Source organism: Gymnoscopelus braueri (assembly GCF_963280865.1).
Source record: "Gymnoscopelus braueri genome assembly, chromosome: 14".
NCBI lineage: Eukaryota > Metazoa > Chordata > Actinopteri > Myctophiformes > Myctophidae > Gymnoscopelus > Gymnoscopelus braueri.
Genome location: NC_137619.1, coordinates 46,093,096 through 46,114,220, shown reverse-complemented (window position 1 = coordinate 46,114,220; position 21,125 = coordinate 46,093,096). Strand labels below are relative to the sequence as shown.

Here is a 21,125-nt window from a genome sequence, read left to right as displayed (position 1 = left end):
CTTGTGTATCGCTTTCTCGTGGAAAGTATGTCTGCTATCTTGCCGAGATGGCTCCGCTATAGGGAGAACGAGCATGTTGTGTGTGACTGAGAGAGAGAGAAGAGCTGCCTGCAGCAACCTCATCTACACTAAAGTTTACATTTAATACCATAAAACTGACTTCACCCAACGTGAACCAACTTCACCATGCTGAAGAAGTTCAACTTTGTCTCGTTATAAAGAACAGATCTCGTCCGCTTCGCATCACCTTGACAACTTGTACATCTGTTCTGTCTGGAAGCGAGTCTGTCGATTGCACGATGGATCAGCTGAACGTTAATAAAGTAATGCATGTGTAATGAGAATAAGAAGTTTAGAAAGTTTAACCCTACGACCAAATAATAGGCTAAATAAAACGTGGAAAGGATATTATTTAAGCCTTTTCTACTGAACATTGCTCACCTTTACAGAGGTAAAAAGATGATGCTGGAATCCAGGGAATGCTGCTATCTGATTTTATTATGGACCAGCGCTTTATTGATTGCTGAGGGGAAATTTGTCTTTTGGATTAGCATATCACTGTCCTACGTCGGAATGGGGAATGGATCTGGTCTGGGCACAGCTAGATTTCATCAATACTGTATACTCATCAGATGGTAAGACTTATTAGGCTATTGTGTGACGTTCGTGTGATCAATATATTATAAATTAATACCGCGCCATTGGAGGCGCGTCTGTTGCCTCCTGCGACATTAAGGCATGATAGTCTATCTTCATCATGACGCAAATCTGTGACCGACACTGGCAAACACGCTGAGGGACCTATTAATTCAGTTCTAAATACAACTGATAAATACATAAAAATCAGTTTGAATTTGTTTAATGTCAATAATATACTGTATATCCAAGTAATTGATAATTAAAAATATTTGATCTTGTCTTTTATAATGTGTTGACAAATGTTGGATACATAAATATTTGATTTGAGGTTTGGCACTATTATAATTTTGCATAAAGAAGTACAAAATATGTGCGGACTCAAGCTAAGTGAATGAGGCCCATTGTTAGGGCTTTCACGACTAGAGATTTTTACTGGTTGACTAATTTGACCCAGTGGTAGTCGACTAGTCGAAAATGTTTTAATGCCATTACTATTATTATCCTCCTGCCTTTATTTTTCTGCGTTTTAAGGAAAGCGCTTCTGGCACAGCAGCACAGCAGCGTCTCCAAGGATCCTCAAAAGGGGGTTATTGCCCAATAATAGGCTATTATTGGGCATACTTTTGACCCCCTTTTAATAAAAACAAAGGCAGGAGGATAATAATAATAGTAATGGCATTAAAAAAAAAAAAAAAAAAACTATTCGACTAGTACCAACAAGGTGGACTAGTGGTTATACTAGTCGACTAGTTGGTGAAAGCCCTAACCATATTCACACGGCGGCCATATTGGAATTTAACATTGAAAGTGCCACCCCGTTGCCGTGGAAACCGGGGTGGCACTTCATTGACTTAATAGCAACATGGCCGCCGTGTGAATATGGTCTATTGTCTCTCCTTTTTCCATCAGGCTGGCACACCTGCAGCAGATTCCCCAAATCCTAATTGCTGTGACTACTCCTTTAAAAGCCAGCCTGGCCAATGTATAGCGTACTGTAGACAGACACAGACCCAGCAACAGCCTCCAGTCCCACTGTTATTTGCTAGGCTAGGCTAGTCTTTTCTTTCAGTAACTTCATTTTAGTTTGTTGTTTTAGTTTGGCCTGGGGATGGCCGGTACTCTTCCTTTTTTTTCAGTTAGACTTTAGTTAGAATTCGATTTTCAGGTAGGGCTTCTATGGCCCTATAGGGTTTGGTTCTTTGCTTTCTTCATTTGGTAAAGTGTCTACAATGAGTTCATTTGTTTTTCCTGTAGGAAAAGAAAAGAAAAACCCTCAAAACCTTTCATTTAGTGGTGTCCTATCCTGTACGTTTCGCCATTCTTGAGCCACTTGTTATTTTGTTGTATACCTTGGAGACATGTGGGTTTATGTTCATTTTTCTTTGTATTAATTTCGAGAAATAAGTAATTACAGGCAGCACACCCTCTCCACTCTGTGTTTAACCAATTAAGACCTGGAACGCATCTCTGTCACTTTTTGATTTGAGCTAAAAAGCATTATTTTACACTTTCAAAAATAGCAGATATACAAGCTCATAGCGCGGCACCGAGTGCCGCGCTACGAGCTTGTAGATCGGCTATTTATGAAAAATCGTGAACATGTGTGCAAATCTTTGAATATATATATTCTTTTAAAGTGAACATTTTTAACTCAAATCTTTGCTTATGGGGGTCCCTGGAACCAAATATTTTGAGATGGGGGTCTGCGGTCAAATACATCATTTTGAGGGTCCTTGACATGAAAAAGTTTGAGCACCACTGATATAGAAACATACGTATTTTTTTCAGAATACTGTTGGGATTTAGAAAACATTTCTAGAATCGGCTTCAGGTCTTAATGGGTTAAGATTGAAGTTGGTTTGACGTTGCACGAAATAAAAGCGTGTTCCTATGAGAGAGGTTGCCGGTGAGCTCGCTCGCTTGAGCTCCACCGGTCATTACAATATTGTGTATCGAAGCAGAGAACAGTGATGCTGAGCGGGCCTGGAAACTATAGACATCGTTTCTGGTCCACTGGCTGCGTGACAGAGCCCATCTCTGAGGGCTGAGGGAGAAGCAAGCCTGTCAACAAGTAGCACTGATGTGTTTAGTGCCCACTTTTACCTCCACAAGGGAACCAGAGGGAAGACGGGAGGAGGAAGACAAAAGTGTGACGGACCGCCACATGACAGCGCTTGTCTTCACCTGAGGGAAGCTAAGTGCCTACCGTACACACCCACAGTCAAATCCTCAGTGTTCATTTATTTAATTTGAAACTCCAACTCTGAGAGTTACTATGATTATGTGTGTGTATTGATATCAGTGTGTTGTGCCGATGTCGTTCACTGTGTTTGTGTGTTTTGCCCATGCAGTGCGGGTTAATGACACTGGGACTTGTGTATTTTGTTTCTGCATACAGTGTAGGTTACAGTGTGTAGTAGGCTGTATGCTGCCGTTCAATGTTGTTGGTTTTTTTTTGTGATGTTGTTCTTTTTTGACTCTAAGTTTTGGTGTCGCTGCTCTTGCTGTATCTGACTGTACTTCTCTCTTACCCTGTGTCTGTACTCTGGTGACTGAATCCCCCCCCCCGCGGGATCAATAAATGCCTGTCTGTCTGTCTGTCTGTCTGTCTATCTAGAGTCGGTATCTGGTTACAAATGTAATCAAATGCACCTGAATGGTCCGACTCCGACTTTCAGACGGTCTCAGAGTTAAATTAAAGGAAAACTTTGCTGATTTTCAACCTAAATCCCATTGTTCTCATGTCAGGTAGATCAATAAAATACTGAAACCTACGTCTTCTGTGTTATTTCTCCATGAAATGTTGATCAACGCGTTGTTTCAGGTCATCGGGCGTTCGTTCCGTACGCTCAATGATGTGAAATGTTTTGACATTGTTTCGCTGAGACCTATATGGAAGGTACAAGGGGTATTTTTTTGCCACCCTATATTATTGATTTTCCGCAGCTCAGAACAATGGGATTGAAAATCGACAAAGTGTCCCTTCAACACACTGAGGATTTGACTGTGTGTTCACTTGGTGAAATCACGCATCAATGGGCATAAACACACACACACACACACACACACACACACACACACACACACACACACACACACACACACACACACACACACACACACACACACACACACACACACACACACACACACACACACACACACACACACACACACACACCAAAGGATCCCCTCCATCTACTGCAGTGGTTCTCAAATTGGGGTCTTGAGGGGGTTACAAGAGGTCCTCAGCTAAATCAGTTTAACCACTTTAATCCTATATACATCTTGGAAAAAAAATTAAAACCATTTGAAATATATTTCAAACGTTTTAATAACACAAATCTTGTATGGGGCTCCCTGGCACAAAATCTTTCAGATCTTTCAGAGTTACAGACCCTTATGGGTCTGTAACTCTGAGGGTCCATTTGGTTCCATTCGTACACTCTCAGAGTTAAATGAACACTGAGGACTTTACAGAGTAGATTGGGGTCCCAGAGATAAAACATTCCTTTTTTATCAAATGGGGGTCCGTGGTCTAATGCAAATCAAACCTTTTTTAATATTGTTGAAATTAAGATCTATGAACCTTAAAAATAGAAAATTGGTGATGCTACTTGACTGTATGCTTTTGTGCTCTTTTTGTGTGATATCACCAAATCAAGTCAATCAGTCAATCAATCAATCAATCAATCAATCAATCAATCAATCAATCAGTCAATCAGGTCTGCTGTACGTACTCTCTCTCCAGAAACAGAGGCACCACTCTGCGGTGGAGACCTTGCCGTCTCTGTAGGAGTCGCAGGAGTTGAAGAAGGGGCGGATGCAGATCTCGTACTTGTCCAGGTTGATGGCGGCCAGCTCAGCCTGGTCCAGGTACAGGTCAGCGTTGGTGTCCAGCTTGGAGAACATCCACCCTATGGAGTCTTTACAGCTGGCCACCATGCCCCTGTCCAGCACTGCAGGCACACACACACATATAGGCTACTATGAGGCAGTGTTGATTTCGTCGACTAAAACTATGACGAAAAATGTTCGTCGACTACCTTTTTTCACTGACGAAAACAAAATAAAAACAAAATAAAAACTAAACTATGATGACTAAAACTAAGACTAAATATATTGACAATTTCGTCAACAAATAAAAACTAGACTAAAATGTTAGGGAGGGACGAGTGGAGAAGAGATCCAGTAGAACTAAAAGACACTAAGGTGTTGCATTCTGAAAATAGCAGATCTACAAGCTCACACGTTGTGAACTTGTAGATCGGCTATTTTCAGCATGCAACCAAGTGTAAAATCAGCCATTACGACGCCATCAAGGCACCGCCAAAATACATTTTAGTCGACTAAATCAACTGTAGATTTAGTCGACTATAATCTTATGATATTTAGTCGACTAAAACTAGACAAAAACTAAAACATTTCAGATGACTAAAATATGACTAAAACTAAATGGAATTTTATTCAAAAGAATATGACTAAAACTAAATAAAGATGTGCTGTCAAAATCAACACTGCTATAAGGACCATAACCAGTTTTTATTGATTTTATTCCTTCCATCTTGGTGTTTTCCCCGCCCTAATAAAATTGTCTTTATTTGTTGTTTTCTCACGCCCCCCTGTAAAGGGTCTGTCGGGTGGAAACCGGGTGTCCAAAACTGTTACTTTTCAGGATTATAGCAGATCGGCAAGCTCAAAGCTTACGAATCTGCTACTTTTGATGCTTTTGTGTGACGCTGTAGTGTGATCAAGTACAGTTGTGGAAAGTAACTAAGTACATTTACTTAAGTAGTACAAAGTACAGTACAGATTTGAGGTATTTGTACTTTACTTGAGTATTTCCAATTTCCAATACTTTTACTTCTACTCCACTACATCTCAGAGGCAAATATTGTACTTTTACTCCACTACAATTATTTGAAAACTTTAGTTACTAGTTACTTTGCAGATATAAATTATTACATTATAAAACATACATTAACCACTTCAGCCCTATTTTATACCTAGGCTATTTGAAAATAGCAGATCTACAAGCTCACAGCGCTGTGAGCTTGTAGATCTGCTATTTTCAAACATTTTTAGTACTTTTACTTTTGGTACTTTAAGTACATTTTGATACCAATACTTTTGTACTTTTACTCAAGGAAATTTTGAATTCCGGACTTTTACTTGTAACAGAGTATTTCTACATTGCAGTATTGATACTTTTACTTAAGTAAAAAATTTGAGTACTTTTTCCACCACTGCCGATATGCTACTTTTGACGCTGTAGTGTGATCAAGTATGGCGTTAATTTAGGAAAAAACACAAAAAGTTGAAGATAAGAGTTTTCTTGCCCGACAGCGAGGACATATACAGTATGTCTGCCAGACAGCCAGTGTTTTATAATGCATGTCTAACCTGACGCAGGGTTGCTTCTGGTGGGAGTGCTGCTGGCTCCAGGCTTGCTGCTGCTGTTGCTCTGCTTGGCGTTGCCCTGCAGCAGCTGGAACCAGTCCCTGAGCCGCTCGCCCAGGTCTGCCAGGTCCTGACCCGTACAGCTGTCTGTGGAGACGTCACACATTAATGTGTGTGTGTGTGTGTGTGTGTGTGTGTGTGTGTGTGTGTGTGTGTGTGTGTGTGTGTGTGTGTGTGTGTGTGTGTGTGTGTGTGTGTACCAGTGGTGTAAAGTAACTAAGTACATTTACTTAAGTACTGTACTTGAGTACAATTTTGAGGTATTTGTACTTTACTGGAGTATTTCCAATACTTTTACTTCTACTCCACTACATCTCAGAGGCCAATATTGTACCTTTACTCCACTACAATTATTAATTATTTAGTTACTAGTTACTTTTTTGTTTTTGATTATTATTACAAAACATACATTAACCACTTCAGCCCTATATACATTTCGGCCATTTGAAAATAGCCAATCTACAAGCTCACAATGAGACGCATTGTGAGCTTGTAGATCTGCTATTTTTAAAAGAGTTTTATACATGTTATAACCCTGTGAAACTCTCTCCCAATGGAGATTCGCCATGCTCCAACTCTGGACTCTTTTAAGACCTATTCTCTCTCAGGCTCATGGCAAATAGTTGTTTGTTGTTTTGTTTGGATGTATGTTTGTTGGTTGTTCATTGTTATTGAACGTCCTTGGGTTCATGAAAGGCGCTATATAAATTCAAGCTATTATTATTACTATCATTATTATCATTATTATTATTATTGTGTGTGCTTGTATCACTATATCTGTACATGAGGGCCAAATGTCCCCACAAGCATAGTAGAATTTGACAAATAGACATCGTGAGGGACAATCTTCCTGGTCCTCACAAGAGAAATGGTTGTTTTTATGGTAAAAAAATAAAAATAAAATAAAAAGAGGCTGACCATTGGGAAAAGTTTCAGGTTGGGGTTATAGGGTTTGGATTAGAAATGTAGAGGTTAGATTTATGGGTTGGAGTTCTGCATGATTTATACTTAAGTAATACAAACGTGTGCGCGTTTGTGTGTACATATGTGTGTGTGTGTGTGTGTGTGTGTGTGTGTGTGTGTGTGTGTGTGTGTGTGTGTGTGTGTGTGTGTGAGATCCTCACCACGTTTAGTCTCGGCAGGGACAGGAGCAGCAGTGGGACATGGACACAGGCCTGAACATTTCAGAGTGAGCTCCTTCCCAGTAAGACACGCCTGCTGTTCCAGCTTGCACTGGAAAGGAACACGTTGACAAGAGGACAAGAAAGGGGAAATTAAGTGATCCGTATCACCACCATGATACAGATCAGTAGTTCTCAAACCTTTTCGGACCCCCCAAATGTATATATATTTGGGGCCAGGGACCCCCCACAGAAGAGGAGATTTGTGTTTAAAAAAAACTAAATTATTCAAAGTTTTTCAAACACAAACATTGTTATTTTATTTTATTTTCATCCCACGCTTTTGTAACCATTTTTTTCACCCTGTGCCAATTGTCTAAGTAATCCTGGGCGCTACACTCCCTCTGCCAGCCTAGGGAGAGCCTAGAGCCGAGCTCATGCCCACCTAGGGTATGGACACTGATGATGCGGAGGAGAGAACATGCCCCCAGCGCCCACAGCTAGCTTCCCCGGCGGGAATCGAACCCAGGACCTTCTAGCTGTGAGGCGACAATGCTACCGACTGCGCCACCGTGCCCCCTTTCAAACACAAACATAAAAATAGCAGATGTACAAGCTTGCAGCGCGGCACAAAGTGACGCGCTGTGAGCTTGTACGTCTGCTATTTTTAAATATCCACGGTAAACACATTTTGCCGGGGACCGCCTGGAACCCCTCCAAGGACCCCTGGGGGTCCCCCACCTTGAAAAAACACTGATACAGATCAAATATTTATGAAGGTGATCGACTATGTGAACTCAATTCAAACGTTATAGATTTGCCCGTGAGCCAGCCTTCCTCACCTCTACCTCCCTAACAAGGTCAGAAGAACTGATGATTCCCACAAGATAAGTCAACCAGAAACGCTGACTGGTTGTGAAAGTGGTTTGCTAGGATGTACTAGGTGGTGGCTAGGCGGTTGGAATGGGAGGGTGTTGCTAGGGAGAAGCTGAAAAAAGCGACCTTGGAAGCCTGCGTTGTCATTGTCAACCTTGCCTGACATTCCTTCTTCCATCCCTATGCTTTGAGGCGGACATTTTTGATCCACTTTGGACAAGTATGCAGTACAGTTTACAGTTCAGGCTTTTAGCAGACGCTCTTAATCCAGAGCGGCTTACAGTAAGCAAGGACACAAGATAATACATCATAATACACATAATACATCAAATGCATACAAAATAGTAATCTAATAATAAAGTAATACATAAGTAAACCAATAATCGAATAATAACTGATACATACGTAAACCAAGAACCTATCATCAGCCTACATTGAAACTATACACACTATAGGATGCCAGGCCAACAATGACCTGGCATCTGTCTACATAACATGCTATCTAAATTACATTTTAGCCTTTGCATAATCCTGCAAGGTCAAGGCTATAGGGCAAGTGCTACGGGCTGAGTAATCACATTTGATATTATTTTATTTGATATTTTATTCTTATTCTTATGTGTACTGGGTTGTACGATGAAAATAGCGAATATGGCATTCTACAACGCAATCTACAATGCCTCGTGATAAGGGAAAATAATAATAAAAAAGACGGTTCAGATTGAATTTACAAAAAAACGTGGGCAGCAATCAGTGTTGCCAGATTCTGTGAGAGAAACAAGCAACCAGGTCTAGGAAAACCAGCCCAAAAGAAGCGACTATGGGCCACATGAGCACTTTAACATATACATCAGCTATTTGAAAATAGCCAATCTACAAGCTCACAACGCGTCGCATCGCGGCACGTTGTGAGCTTGTAGATCGGCTATTTTCAAATAAAATCTTGCTGGGAAATTATAATAAGCAGATCTGGCAACCCTGGCAGCAGTACTGAAGATACAACGTTTTTATCTCCTGTTTCTGAGGCAGCTTGATGTTCAATTACAGTTCATGATGTACAGTACAAGTACACCCCCTGGACATGACACTAGTATGTCGCAGGGACTTATCCCCATGCTGATGCTCACTGAGTGCCAAGCAGGGAGGCACTGGTAGTGGGTACAATTTTTATAGTCTTGGAAAGGTATGATTCGGCCGGGGAATTGAATCCCAGACCTCCCAATCTCAGGACGAACACATGAGCTAGTAATATATATAGACGGTACGGGATGTATATTTTCACAATCTACGGTTGTTCGGAGGCTTCAGTGAAATTTTGGTAACACTTGCTATGATTTTACAGTGCTATAAGCTGGTTATAATGTATTATAAGTATGTTTATAAGGCATTATAGAAATGGTATGCATAGCATTTTTTGTTTTTACTTCCATTAAATATTTCTGCATTTTGCAAGGTAAGCGATATGCACTGCTTCTGCTATTTAGCTTTCACTATGGCCATGCTGAGCTTCTAACGTATTTAATATATCATCTGTTTCAGGTGGAAAGCTCATATGTCCAAAACTGTTACTTTTCAGGAATCAAATTCTAAAAGCATCAAAAGTAGCAGATCTCCAAGCTCGAAACGCGTCGCTTCGCGCCGCGTTTCGCGCCGCGTTTCGCGCCGCGTTTCGAGCTTGCAGATCTGCTACTTTTGACGCTTTCGTGTAACGCCGTAGTATGATCAAGTAGCGCGCTAATTTACGGAAAAAAACAGAAAGTAAGAATATGGAGATAAGAGGTTTCTGCCTGACGGCAACAATATAATTTGTCCACGCAGATGAGGGGGCTGGCTCTAAAGAACAAGGATTACAAAGGGGGGCAGAATAAGAACAATAACAATGTGATGAATAACAATGGTGTGCTGGGTTAGAGCCTAATAAACAGCCAGCCAGGCAGCCAGAGCATGCAGACACCCAGCGGTCCTGCGAGGCCATTCATCATGGACCCTGTGTCTCTGTCTGTCCCTGGAGAGACACTTTACAATGCTCTCCCTCCCAATGCACACCGCGCCATATGTGGCCATATGCTCCTCCACCACCGTGCACCGTGTTATGTGTAGCACAGCCCGTTTATGCTATGCAAATGACAAACTGTAAACATGTGCCAGGGACCAGGGTTTCACTGCCGCACTGTGGACTTTGTTTTGTTACAGTAATACTTGTATGTTAATGTGTGTAATGTCCTATAACTCCTCCACTACCAGAGTAAATAAATGAATAAAGCCCTGACTGACAGCGATTTTCACAGAATATTTATCTCCAGTATGATCGATCCCCTGATGGTTGCTAATCACGGAGGGTTTCACTGTGCTTCCGCAAAAACAAAAATAAATGTCATGACGACCTCCCGTTCGCTTGTTAAACGCTGTTGAAAATAGCATGTCTCGCCAAAAATACATAGTAAAACACAGGAGCCGAGATACAGGTTATTTCCCAAATAAATTAACCAGGTAGTGAATGGAGCAGTAAATCTTCGGATCACGTTATCTCATGGTTCTTTGTGAAAAAAAGGGGGAAAAAAAGTAATTAAAATGTATTTTTTTCAACAACAACAAAAAAAGTCATCATAAGTCGTCCTTGGCAGCGAATGAGTTAATAATGTGTTTTCTTTTTGCATTCTCTGTAATCCTGTCTGATCTCTCTTCACCTGTGTCTCATCTCTGTTCTCTTTAATTTTTTGTGTGAAGCAGGTTGAATTGCCCCGGTCGTTGAAATGTACCGTTGTTGAAATGTGCCATACATACAAAACACCGATTTTTTTGCGGGAATGTTTGCATTTATTATGACATGCCCAGAAACAGGGATGCCAGGATTCATGGTGTGGATCATTCATCATTTTTGCTGTTGGCTCATTGGAAGGAGTATCACGATAACGTGTGTCGGTGTGTGTGTGTGTGTGTGTGTGTGTGTGTGTGTGTGTGTGTGTGTGTGTGTGTGTGTGTGTGTGTGTGTGTGTGTAACTTTTTTATGTCCGTGTGTTGTCATGAGACCCATCCCTTACGGGATTATAAGACACCAAAAACATACATAAACAATATCACATTCACTTCCTGGAAACAGAAACTGCACTGCACTGTGTGTGTGTGTGTGTGTGTGTGTGTGTGTGTGTGTGTGTGTGTGTGTGTGTGTGTGTGTGTGTGTGTGTGTGTGTGTGTGTGTGTGTGTGTGTGTGTGTGTGTGTGTGTGTGTGTGTGTGTGTTGGTGTGTGTGTGTGTGTGTGTGTGTGTGTGTGTGTGTGTGTGTGTGTGTGTGTGTGTGTGTGTGTGTGTGTGTGTGTGTGTGCGTGCGCGTGTGTGTACCTGTGAGGCGTAGTTGTGTCCATCGGACCCACACACGGGCCCAGTAGAGGAGATGGGACAGGGGTGACAGTTCCCCTCAGGGGACCTCAGAGCTGGCTGCTTCAGCCTGCAAGAGAGGACACACACACACGTACACCTCAGCCTATAACGGTTTAGTTCCAGGTACAAATCTGAACACAGTATTCTATAGCAAACACTTCTCCACCTTGTTCCTGGAGCAGCAAACATAGTGTTAAAATACAAAAGGTTGTGATGGTGATGATGAAGCAGCATCATTTTGCAGTTTTTGAACTGCTACTTATTTACTACTTAACTGGACATTTCTATTTAAAATGAACTGTTGCTGTTGTTAAAGCTGCAATCTGGAATTTATTTTAACCTATTAAAACAGGGACAGCCTCTGTGTCCTGTTAGAAATTAACCACTTTAACCATTAATTTATTATTTGGCTCTTGTAAAATAGCAGCTATACAAAGCTTATAGCTCTGTGAGCTTGTAGATCTGCTATTTCAGAAAAATCTTGAAAATGTGTGCAAATCTTCTAATATGTATATTTTTAAACAATCATTTTTTAACACAAATCTGTGCTTCTGGGGGGTCCCTGGAACAACATGTTTTGAGATGGGGTCCGCGTCCAAACACATATTATAATTTTGGGGGTCCTTGACATGAAAAAGTTTGAGCACCACTGATACGTTCGTTTTTCAGAAAACTGTTCGGCCTCAGGTCTTAATGGGTTAATGAATAAAACTTTTTAACCAAGCTGAATGGTAGAGTATATTAAAGGGATAGTTCACCCCCAAAATGTCATTTCTTTCCTATCAATTACTCACCCCATGGAGCCTTGACTCAAACAGTCCCCATTGAGTCTCCTACTGGAGACTCCACCGGTCATCAAATCATTTGGCTTAGGAATGCGACAAAAGCAAATAAAATCCCCATGAATTCAAGGCTCCATGGGGTGTTTAATTGATAGAAAATAAGAACATTTTTGGGTGAACTATCCCTTTAATGCAGGGGTCTTCAACAGGGGGTCCGGGACCCCTAGGGGGTCCGCCAAATCTTTGTGTGATATGATTTTATTTTCTACCTTATCCACTTGAACCCTAGCATCCCTTCTCTGAGGAGAACTTTAGCCAAAAATAGCAGATCTACAAGCTCACACCGCCTCGCGCGGCGAGGCGTTGTGAGCTTGTAGATCGGCTATTTTTGGCCGATCTACATCTCCCCCCAGTCCAAGCAGGGATAGCCTCTCAGTAGGTAATTTGTCTCCCGTGGGGGGGGGGGGGGGGGGGGGGGTTCGAAATCCCGGCTATAGGACATACAATTTACAGATTGTAGCTTTAATGCTTGCCAGCTAGGAGAACACATTTCAGATACGCCTCAGTACGTTTCCAGATAATATACAATATAAATGTATAGAGGGGACATTTCCATACAACGCGAGAGGAAGTAATCAACCCGTGCGGGGGCCTCTGTGATGCGTTTGTTCCACAAGATTTGTTGGTTGTATGGAATCCGTAGCGATAATAATAATCTTGTCTGTCGTGGAATTCTCGATCAATCAGTAATTGATGAGGCAAGAGGAGTCAGAGCCACTATTTCAAGGTGGTGGTGATCGTGCTTTAACCCAATAAGACCGGGAACGCATCTGTGTCATTTTTAGATTTCTTTGGCTATTAAAAATCACACCCAGTGTGAAGAGAGTGGTGCCTTTCATGAGTTCATTTCATTAGTTACTTTTTACAGACTTTGATGACTTCAATGTATTTTTACTCATTTTAAGTACTTTAAAATGTTTGTATAGATTTGTACATGTTTTTACTCATTTTAACATCTTTTAAGTATTTTTATGCATTTTAAGTATTTTTACTCATTTAAAGTATTTTTACTCAGTTTAGGAACTTTAAAGTATCTTTACTAATATTTAAGTATTTTTACTCATTTTAAGTATTTGTACTTATTTTAAGTATTTTACTCAAAAGTGTGTGTGTGTGTGTGTGTACTGTACTGTACTGTACGGTCTGTACTGTACTGTACCTGTACTGTACTGTACCTCTAACTGTACTGTACTGTACTGTACGTACTGTACTGTACTGTACTGTACTGTACGGTCTGTACTGTACTGTACTGTACTGTACTGTACTGTACGGTCTGTACTGTACTGTACTGTACTGTGCGGTCTGTACTGTACTGTACTGTACCTCTACCTGTACCTGTACTGTACTGTACTGTTCGTACTGTACTGTACTGTACGTACTGTACTGTACGGTCTGTACTGTACTGTACGTACTGTACTGTACGTACTGTACGTACTGTACTGTACTGTACCTGTACTGTACCTGTACTGTACTGTACTGTACGGTCTGTACTGTACTGTACTGTACCTGTACCATACTGTACTGTACGGTACTGTACTGTACTGTACTGTACTGTACTGTACTGTACTGTACTGTACTGTACTGTACGGTCTGTACTGTACTGTACTGTACGGTCTGTACTGTACTGTACTGTACCTGTACCTGTGTGGTTGCATCTTTGTGTTGCAATCAGCCGCAGCTGTTGAGGCTGTGCTCAAACATACAGAGAGGCCGTGCTCATACGGACACACAGACGGACGGACACACAGACGGACGGACACACAGACGGACACACAGACACGGTCAAATGTAGGAGTGGTTGGCACCACTCAAAAATAGCAGATATACAAGCTCGTAGCGCGGCACTCTCTGCTATTTTAGGAAAATCGTGAAAATGTGTGCAAATCTTTGAATATATATACATTTTTAAAGCAAACATTTGTGACTCAAATCTTTGCTTCTGGGGATTCTACAAATGTCTTCTAAATCCTACAGTTTTTTGAAAAACGTGTGTTTCTATATCTTTCTCAAACTTTTTCATGTCAAGGACCCCCAAAATTATATGTATTTGGCCGCAGACCCCCATCTGAAAATATTTTGTTCCAGGGAAGCAAAGATTTCAGTTACAAATAGCAGATCTACAAGCTAGTAGCGCGGCACACGGTGCCGCGCTACGAGCTTGTATATCTGCTATTTTTTTTTTATAGCCCAAAGAAATCTAAAATGACAGATGTGTTCCCGGTCTTAAAGGGTTAATACATGATATCATGGGGAGAAATACATACGACACACAGGTCGGTGCTGAAGTAGTTCTGCAACGAACACAGGCATCAGACCATTATAGTTACAGTATAATCACGATAGATAAGCTGCTTATGGAGGACCTAGCTGTACCAAAAACAATAGATAGCAGGCCTGTGCTATGGCAACTTGAAGGAGGTAAATGCTAATTCCCGTAGAAACATTCACTGCTGCCGTTTTTACTTTTTTCTCCTTTGTACATATAGTGTTTTGTATTTGTTGATGACATTGACATGTAATATTGTGTACATTTTGTATGCTATGTTGATGAACTGAATACATAGGACCACAATGGAAACAAGTCCCCAGGACTTTTTTGTGCTATCCTTTCAGTCTTAATGTCTGACTGTACCTTGTGCTGTTTACATAAAGTATTCAATCAATAAAAGTATTCAATCAATAAAAAACAAGATATGACACACTTTTGACGACCACACTTTTTTTTTCACGCAACAGCGCCACAGACCATAGAGATACATACAGTGGCCGAACACAGTATTGTGGGTTGTCTTTAGATCCCATATTCTGAGAGGACATTGAGCCCTCATTGGCTTAAGGACCAGCCAATGAGGAAAAAGTGCCCCAAAAGTCACGACTAGCGAGCTACATGTAGACCAGGTTTTGCAACCTGGTAAAAAGAACATAATAACAAATTGGTATAATTCTACCATAATTCCTCCTCAGGTTCCCCAGCAAAGAGAGGCTCTGTACAACCTTGGAGTCAATACCACGTGTCTCGCCTCATGGACGATTTTACTGTATTTCTTCAGTGTTGTGCAAACAATGTGGGTGAACGCTGGCTTTCTCAGTACTGTCAGAGCTATATCTGACACTCAGTGAATTTCCCTTATGCATCTATAATCTATCTTGTGTATGCAATAACAATTACAATTTAGAACAAGGCATTTTAGCAGAAGCTCTAATCCAGAGCGATTTAAACAAGGTAAACAATCCCATACTGTAAATAGAATGCAGTGAGAAGGTAAACAATGAATCTAACATCTGTCTAAACACAATGCTATCAAAATAACGCTCTTTACTGAAACTATAAGATAGCGGGTAAACAATGAACCTACCATCTGTCTAAACAACATGCTATCTAAATAACATTCTGTACATTGTAACCATAAGATACCACGTACTGTAAACAATGAACCTAGCATCTGTCTAAATGCTATGCGTGTGTGCAACGAGGAAGTCAGCATAACGAACAGAAACGATCTTTCCGGGGGTAGGTGCCTAGGGCAGGTACACTCACAAAAACATGCAGTAATCCTGGTCTCTATACTGCCTCCCCCTGGTCAGCCGGGGCGCCTGATGGAGGGGAAAGGAACTGGTTGGGATAACGTGTTCCTTCCACGCGCTACGTCCTACCGGGGAACCTCCCGCCTGTCAGGTGATAAGAAGCGGCTTGCTAGCTCTCATGCATTGGAGGAGGCATGAGCTCGGCTCTAGGCTCTCCCTAGGCTGGCAGAGGGAGTGTAGCGCCCAGGATTACTTAGACAATTGGCACTGGGTGAAAAAATGGGTTACAAAATCGTGGGATAGAAATTTAGAAGAAAAACAAGAGCAATAGTTCTCAAACTGTGGGATCCTCAGGGTACCTTGAGGGGGTTCCAAAATGGACCCGTACAGTTCTGTAGCTCTAAGAGCGTACAAAATGTACACTCGGGAGCTCCTTAGAGCCTTTACCATTGACCCCGACAAGAGACAAATCGCAGATCCTTGCGAGGAATTGAATGAATACAAGGTGCTGTTGACCTTGCGTGATTTAGTTTTAGCAACAGCATGCACTACTAACACTTGCTCAAGAGCTACACGCACTCACACACACACACACACACACACACACGCGCGCACGCTCACCTGTGTTCCAGTTTCTTGCGGTTGACGCACACAGCTCTCTGGTAGCCCTGGGCGATACACACCTTGTGTCGGCTGCATTTAACCTTCTGGCACGGGTCCTTGGTGGTGTCTACATCTGGGAGCATAATAATGGAGAAATGAGTCATCCTCTCGCCGTTCTTGCCTTTTATTCCATCTCTTCTACCTCGGTGGATCTCAAACATTTTCCTGTCAAGGTTCCTCAAAACTGATCTGAAGAGATTTCACAATCAATTTTTTTAATTGCTAATTTCGAATAACTGGAGCATAAAACGTTCAAGTGGTCAAACTGATTGTGATGCCATATTAACTCATGTTCCCTGGGGACCCCCTGGAACCCCCTCGAGGAGGACCACGGGAGGTCCCCAGACCTCACTTTGAGAACCGTCTGCTTCTACCTCTCTCTCCTGCGAGCCACCTCATTGCCCACCGACCCCTCCCCCCACCCCCCACACACACCCACACCCCGCACCTCTTTCAGTACTACGACCTAATAGTCGTTATTCAGTGCATGTGTGCCGCCGTGCCATGGTAGGAAGCCAGCCGGCAGGCAATCACCAGCGCTATAGGCTAAAGGCTCCGCAGCTAGCTATACCCCCTCCCCATCCATCACCTTCTTGGCTAGCGGGCTAATGTTCCACCGTGTGTCATCCCCACGCACACACTCATATGTCACCACTGTCTTCGCCTTAGCGGGCCCTCTCTCTCTCTCTCTCTCTCTCTCTCCGATTGTCTCCCCAGCCAGCCTCTTCCCTTCCCTTCGCCTTCCCCATGCTTTATTCACCTATACGCTATCCATCAGCCACAGCACAGCAAGAACACTGCTTATTTACCGAGTAACACTGCAGGCACACTATCTACCAGATAGAGATGCCCTGGTAAAGCCCCCGTGTGAAAAATCTGTTCCAAATGCATTATGGTTTAACCCATTAGGACCGGGAACGGTGTCATTTTTTGATTTCTTTGGCTATTCAAAAATAGCAGATCTACAAGCTCATAGCGCGGCACCGAGTGCTGCGCTATGAGCTTGTAGATCTGCTATTTTTTGAAAAATCGTGAAAAATTTGTAAAATTCTTTGAATAATGTATTTTTAAACCGAACATTTGTCACTCAAATCTTTGCTTCTGGGAATTCAATATATATATTTTTTAATCGTGTTTGCTATAATATCAGTGGTTCTCAAAAATGATATGTATTTGGCCGTGGACCCCCATCTCAAAATATTTTGTTCCAGGGACCCCCCAGAAATTGTAACAGAGTTAAAAATCGTCGCTTTAAAAAAATAGACAATATTCAAAGATTTGCACACATTGTCACAATTTTTCAAAAATAGCAGATCTACAAGCTCATAGCGCGGCACTCGGTGCCGCGCTATGAGCTTGTACATCTGCTATTTTTGAATAGCCAAAGAAATCTAAAAATGACACACAGATGCGTTCCCGGTCTTAAAGAGTTAATAGATTTTGGGCAAGGCAAAAAGGCGTGCGATCGGATCGGCTCGCGTCGTGTCGTCTCCATCAGCCTGGAGGGGGGTGGGGGGGGGTATTAGTCACGGCTCTGTCATGGGATTTAGAGGCGGCAACAACAAAAAAAAGAGAAGAGGGATATCTGATTTGAGAAGGAAAATCAAAACAATATACCCTGTCACGGTTGGGTTGGTTTTGTAACATAGTGTGACTGACTGCTCAGCTCCGGGAGGAGGAGAGAGGAGGAGGAGAGGAGCCAAGGTACGGAGGCATCATCAGCACCCACGTTCAGCACCACATCATCCGTTTTGGACTGTCACCAGCATGTACCTTATACAGCAGTGTTTCCCAACCTGTGGGCCGTGAGCTGGTGGGCCGTTGGTGGGCCGTGAGGATATTGCAAGTGGGGCCCCCAGATAATTGGCAAAAACATTAAGATTTTATTGATGATATGACATAAATATAAACTGTAAACTATTCTACGTTGATCCAAGCTGGAACACAATCGACTGATTGATCATTAAAATAATGTATGTTCCGAAAACGCAGAGCCCACCCATCTGTGGTCAGATGGGTGGGCCGCAAACACTTTCGAGATTTTCAAGTGGGCCCTGATCCAAAAAAGGTTGAGAACCATTGCCTTACAGTACTCCCTTCTCTCTTCCTCTCTCACCCCCTGCACCTCAGTTCCTACTTCCTTCTATGGGTGGAACAGTTAATCGAACTAATCAATTTAATCGATTATGAAAAATAACCGATAATCGATAATTTAACAAAATGATCTATCAATATCGAAAACCTTTACAAAAAGTGAAAATAGTGCATCTACAAGCTCACAACGTGTCGAATCACCGAATAGGCATGGTGCAGTGTTGATTTCGTCGACTAAAACTATGACGAAAAATGTACGTCGACTACCTTTTTTCACTGATGAAAACTAAATAAAAACTAAATAAAAACTAAGGTATGATGACTAAAACTAAGACTAAATATATTGACAATTTCGTCAACAAATACAAACTAGACTAAAATGTTAGTGAGGGACTAGTGGAGAAGAGATCCAGTAGAACTAAAAGACAAGTCATGTTATGCTTCGTTGCGCTCAAGTGTTGCGCTCTGAAAACGCGACAACGCGTCGCGCTGCGACGCGTTGTGAGCTGCGACGCGTTGTGAGCTTGTAGATCGGCTAATTTTATTCAAAAGACTGACTAAAACTAAATCAAAATTTGCTGTCAAAATCAACACTGGCTTTGTGAGACGGTTGTGCCGGGGGTCGCGTGACGTTCATGCCAGGTTCAAAGCTACGTTCAAAGCTACTTTAGATACAACTAGATTATTGTCATTAATACTGTATTATAACTTTACAGTTTACAAAAGGTGTAATGTATTGTTGCTCGTTATTGTTTATCAGGATCTGTCATTGCTTGACACATCTAATGTTTTCACTTGATCAAATCCTACACTATTTGAGGTACTAGTGGTTTGGGCCGCTACACATGGCCCTCACAGCTTGTAGATCTGTCCCTTTTGGAGAGGCACATAGTTTTTCGTCTGTTTCCGGTTGCCTTTCATGGTCTTAAATGGGGCGTGGAGCAACGCAAATGACCTCCCACATGAACGCGCCTCTGACCTTCAGGCAAAAATGAGGAACAACTGTGATCCGCACATTTGAGGGATTTACACACCCCTTTGCACGCTGGTTTTTTCTTAGAGAAAATACACCCTCCTGTAGTCACGTTATTTACGCGTTATTTACGACCAGCTTAGTGAATCGTGCCCGCAATGAGGACAGGTGGAGGAGGGTGTAAATGGAGATAGAGAAAGGGGATACGGTAGGAAGGCAAATAGGAGTGTCCACTGTAAGCTGTGTCAGCAAAAAAAAACATTTTGCAGAATCATACTTTATGTCCTGCTTAACCAATTAAATCCTATATAGTTTGGGGTTTACACTAGGCCTTCCCCTTTTTTCCCTCTACCCCAAATCTCTTCGCCCCAGAGTGGGGACGCTCTGGTTTAAGTGGCACGAGAAATTAAAAGGACAAATCCGAACGCGGCAGATAATCCTCCTGTGTTGTAAATAAAGCTAGTAATCCAGGCAGCCACAATGCTGCCACATGCGGTGTGTTGTGGGTAGAGAAGCATAATGTGGCTGTATTGTGGTTTTGTTGTACATATAGAAGCACTATGGTGGTTTTGTTACAGTATGGGTATACTGTAGAAGCATAAGGTGTTGTTGGCGTGCGTATACTGTAGATTCCACGGTGTATACAGTATAAGCGTAAGGTGGCTGTTAGAGAGGATTCCACGTTACCAGAATGACCACCAAAGGTTAGGCTGACCCGACCTATGTTGAAGAGGGTTTGTCCTGTCTGATAGAGATACCTATAACCTCTGGAACTCTACACGGACACCATATACGGGATAACCATGTATGGAGCAGGCCGAGATACCCACATAAGGAGGCAGGGGTCAAGGAGCGGTACACACCATATAAGGACATATAGGTACCACGTGAGCACCATATATATAGGGTGAAGTGAAGACGAGGTGACATCATGGGTATACTATAGAAACATAAGGTGGCTGTATAGTGGGTATACTATAAAAACATAAGGTGGCTGTATAGTGGGTATACTGTATAGAAACATAAGGTGGCTGTATAGTGGGTATACTGTATAGAAACATAAGGTGGCTGTATAGTGGGTATACTGTAGAAACATAAGGTGGCTGTATAGTGGGTATACTGTAGAAACATAAGGTGGCTGTATAGTGGGTATACTGTAGAAACATAAGGTGGCTGTATAGTGGGTATACTGTAGAAACATAAGGTGGCTGTACAGTGGGTATACTGTAGAAACATAAGGTGGCTGTACAGTGGGTATACTGTAGAAACATAAGGTGGCTGTACAGTGGGTATACTGTAGAAACATAAGGTGGCTGTACAGTGGGTATACTGTAGAAACATAAGGTGGCTGTACAGTGGGTATACTGTAGAAACATAAGGTGGCTGTACAGTGGGTATACTGTAGAAACATAAGGTGGCTGTACAGTGGGTATACTGTAGAAACATAAGGTGGCTGTACAGTGGGTATACTGTAGAAACATAAGGTGGCTGTACAGTGGGTATACTGTAGAAACATAAGGTGGCTGTACAGTGGGTATACTGTAGAAACATAAG

General features: G+C 42.1%; 1 protein-coding gene across 1 annotated transcript in view; it reads right to left on the bottom strand.

The window, feature by feature from the left end:
* The window catches only part of spock2 (SPARC (osteonectin), cwcv and kazal like domains proteoglycan 2), a 72,112-nt gene that overhangs the window by 9,150 nt on the left and 41,837 nt on the right, over positions 1 to 21,125 (bottom strand). Inside the window, exons 3-7 of the mRNA XM_080449330.1 lie at positions 16,463 to 16,577; positions 11,436 to 11,541; positions 7,224 to 7,332; positions 6,043 to 6,186; positions 4,380 to 4,598 (exon numbers count right to left, since the gene is read on the bottom strand). Of these exons, the coding sequence (XP_080305456.1) occupies positions 4,380 to 4,598; positions 6,043 to 6,186; positions 7,224 to 7,332; positions 11,436 to 11,541; positions 16,463 to 16,577 (693 nt within the window). The remainder of the gene's footprint in view (positions 1 to 4,379; positions 4,599 to 6,042; positions 6,187 to 7,223; positions 7,333 to 11,435; positions 11,542 to 16,462; positions 16,578 to 21,125) is intronic.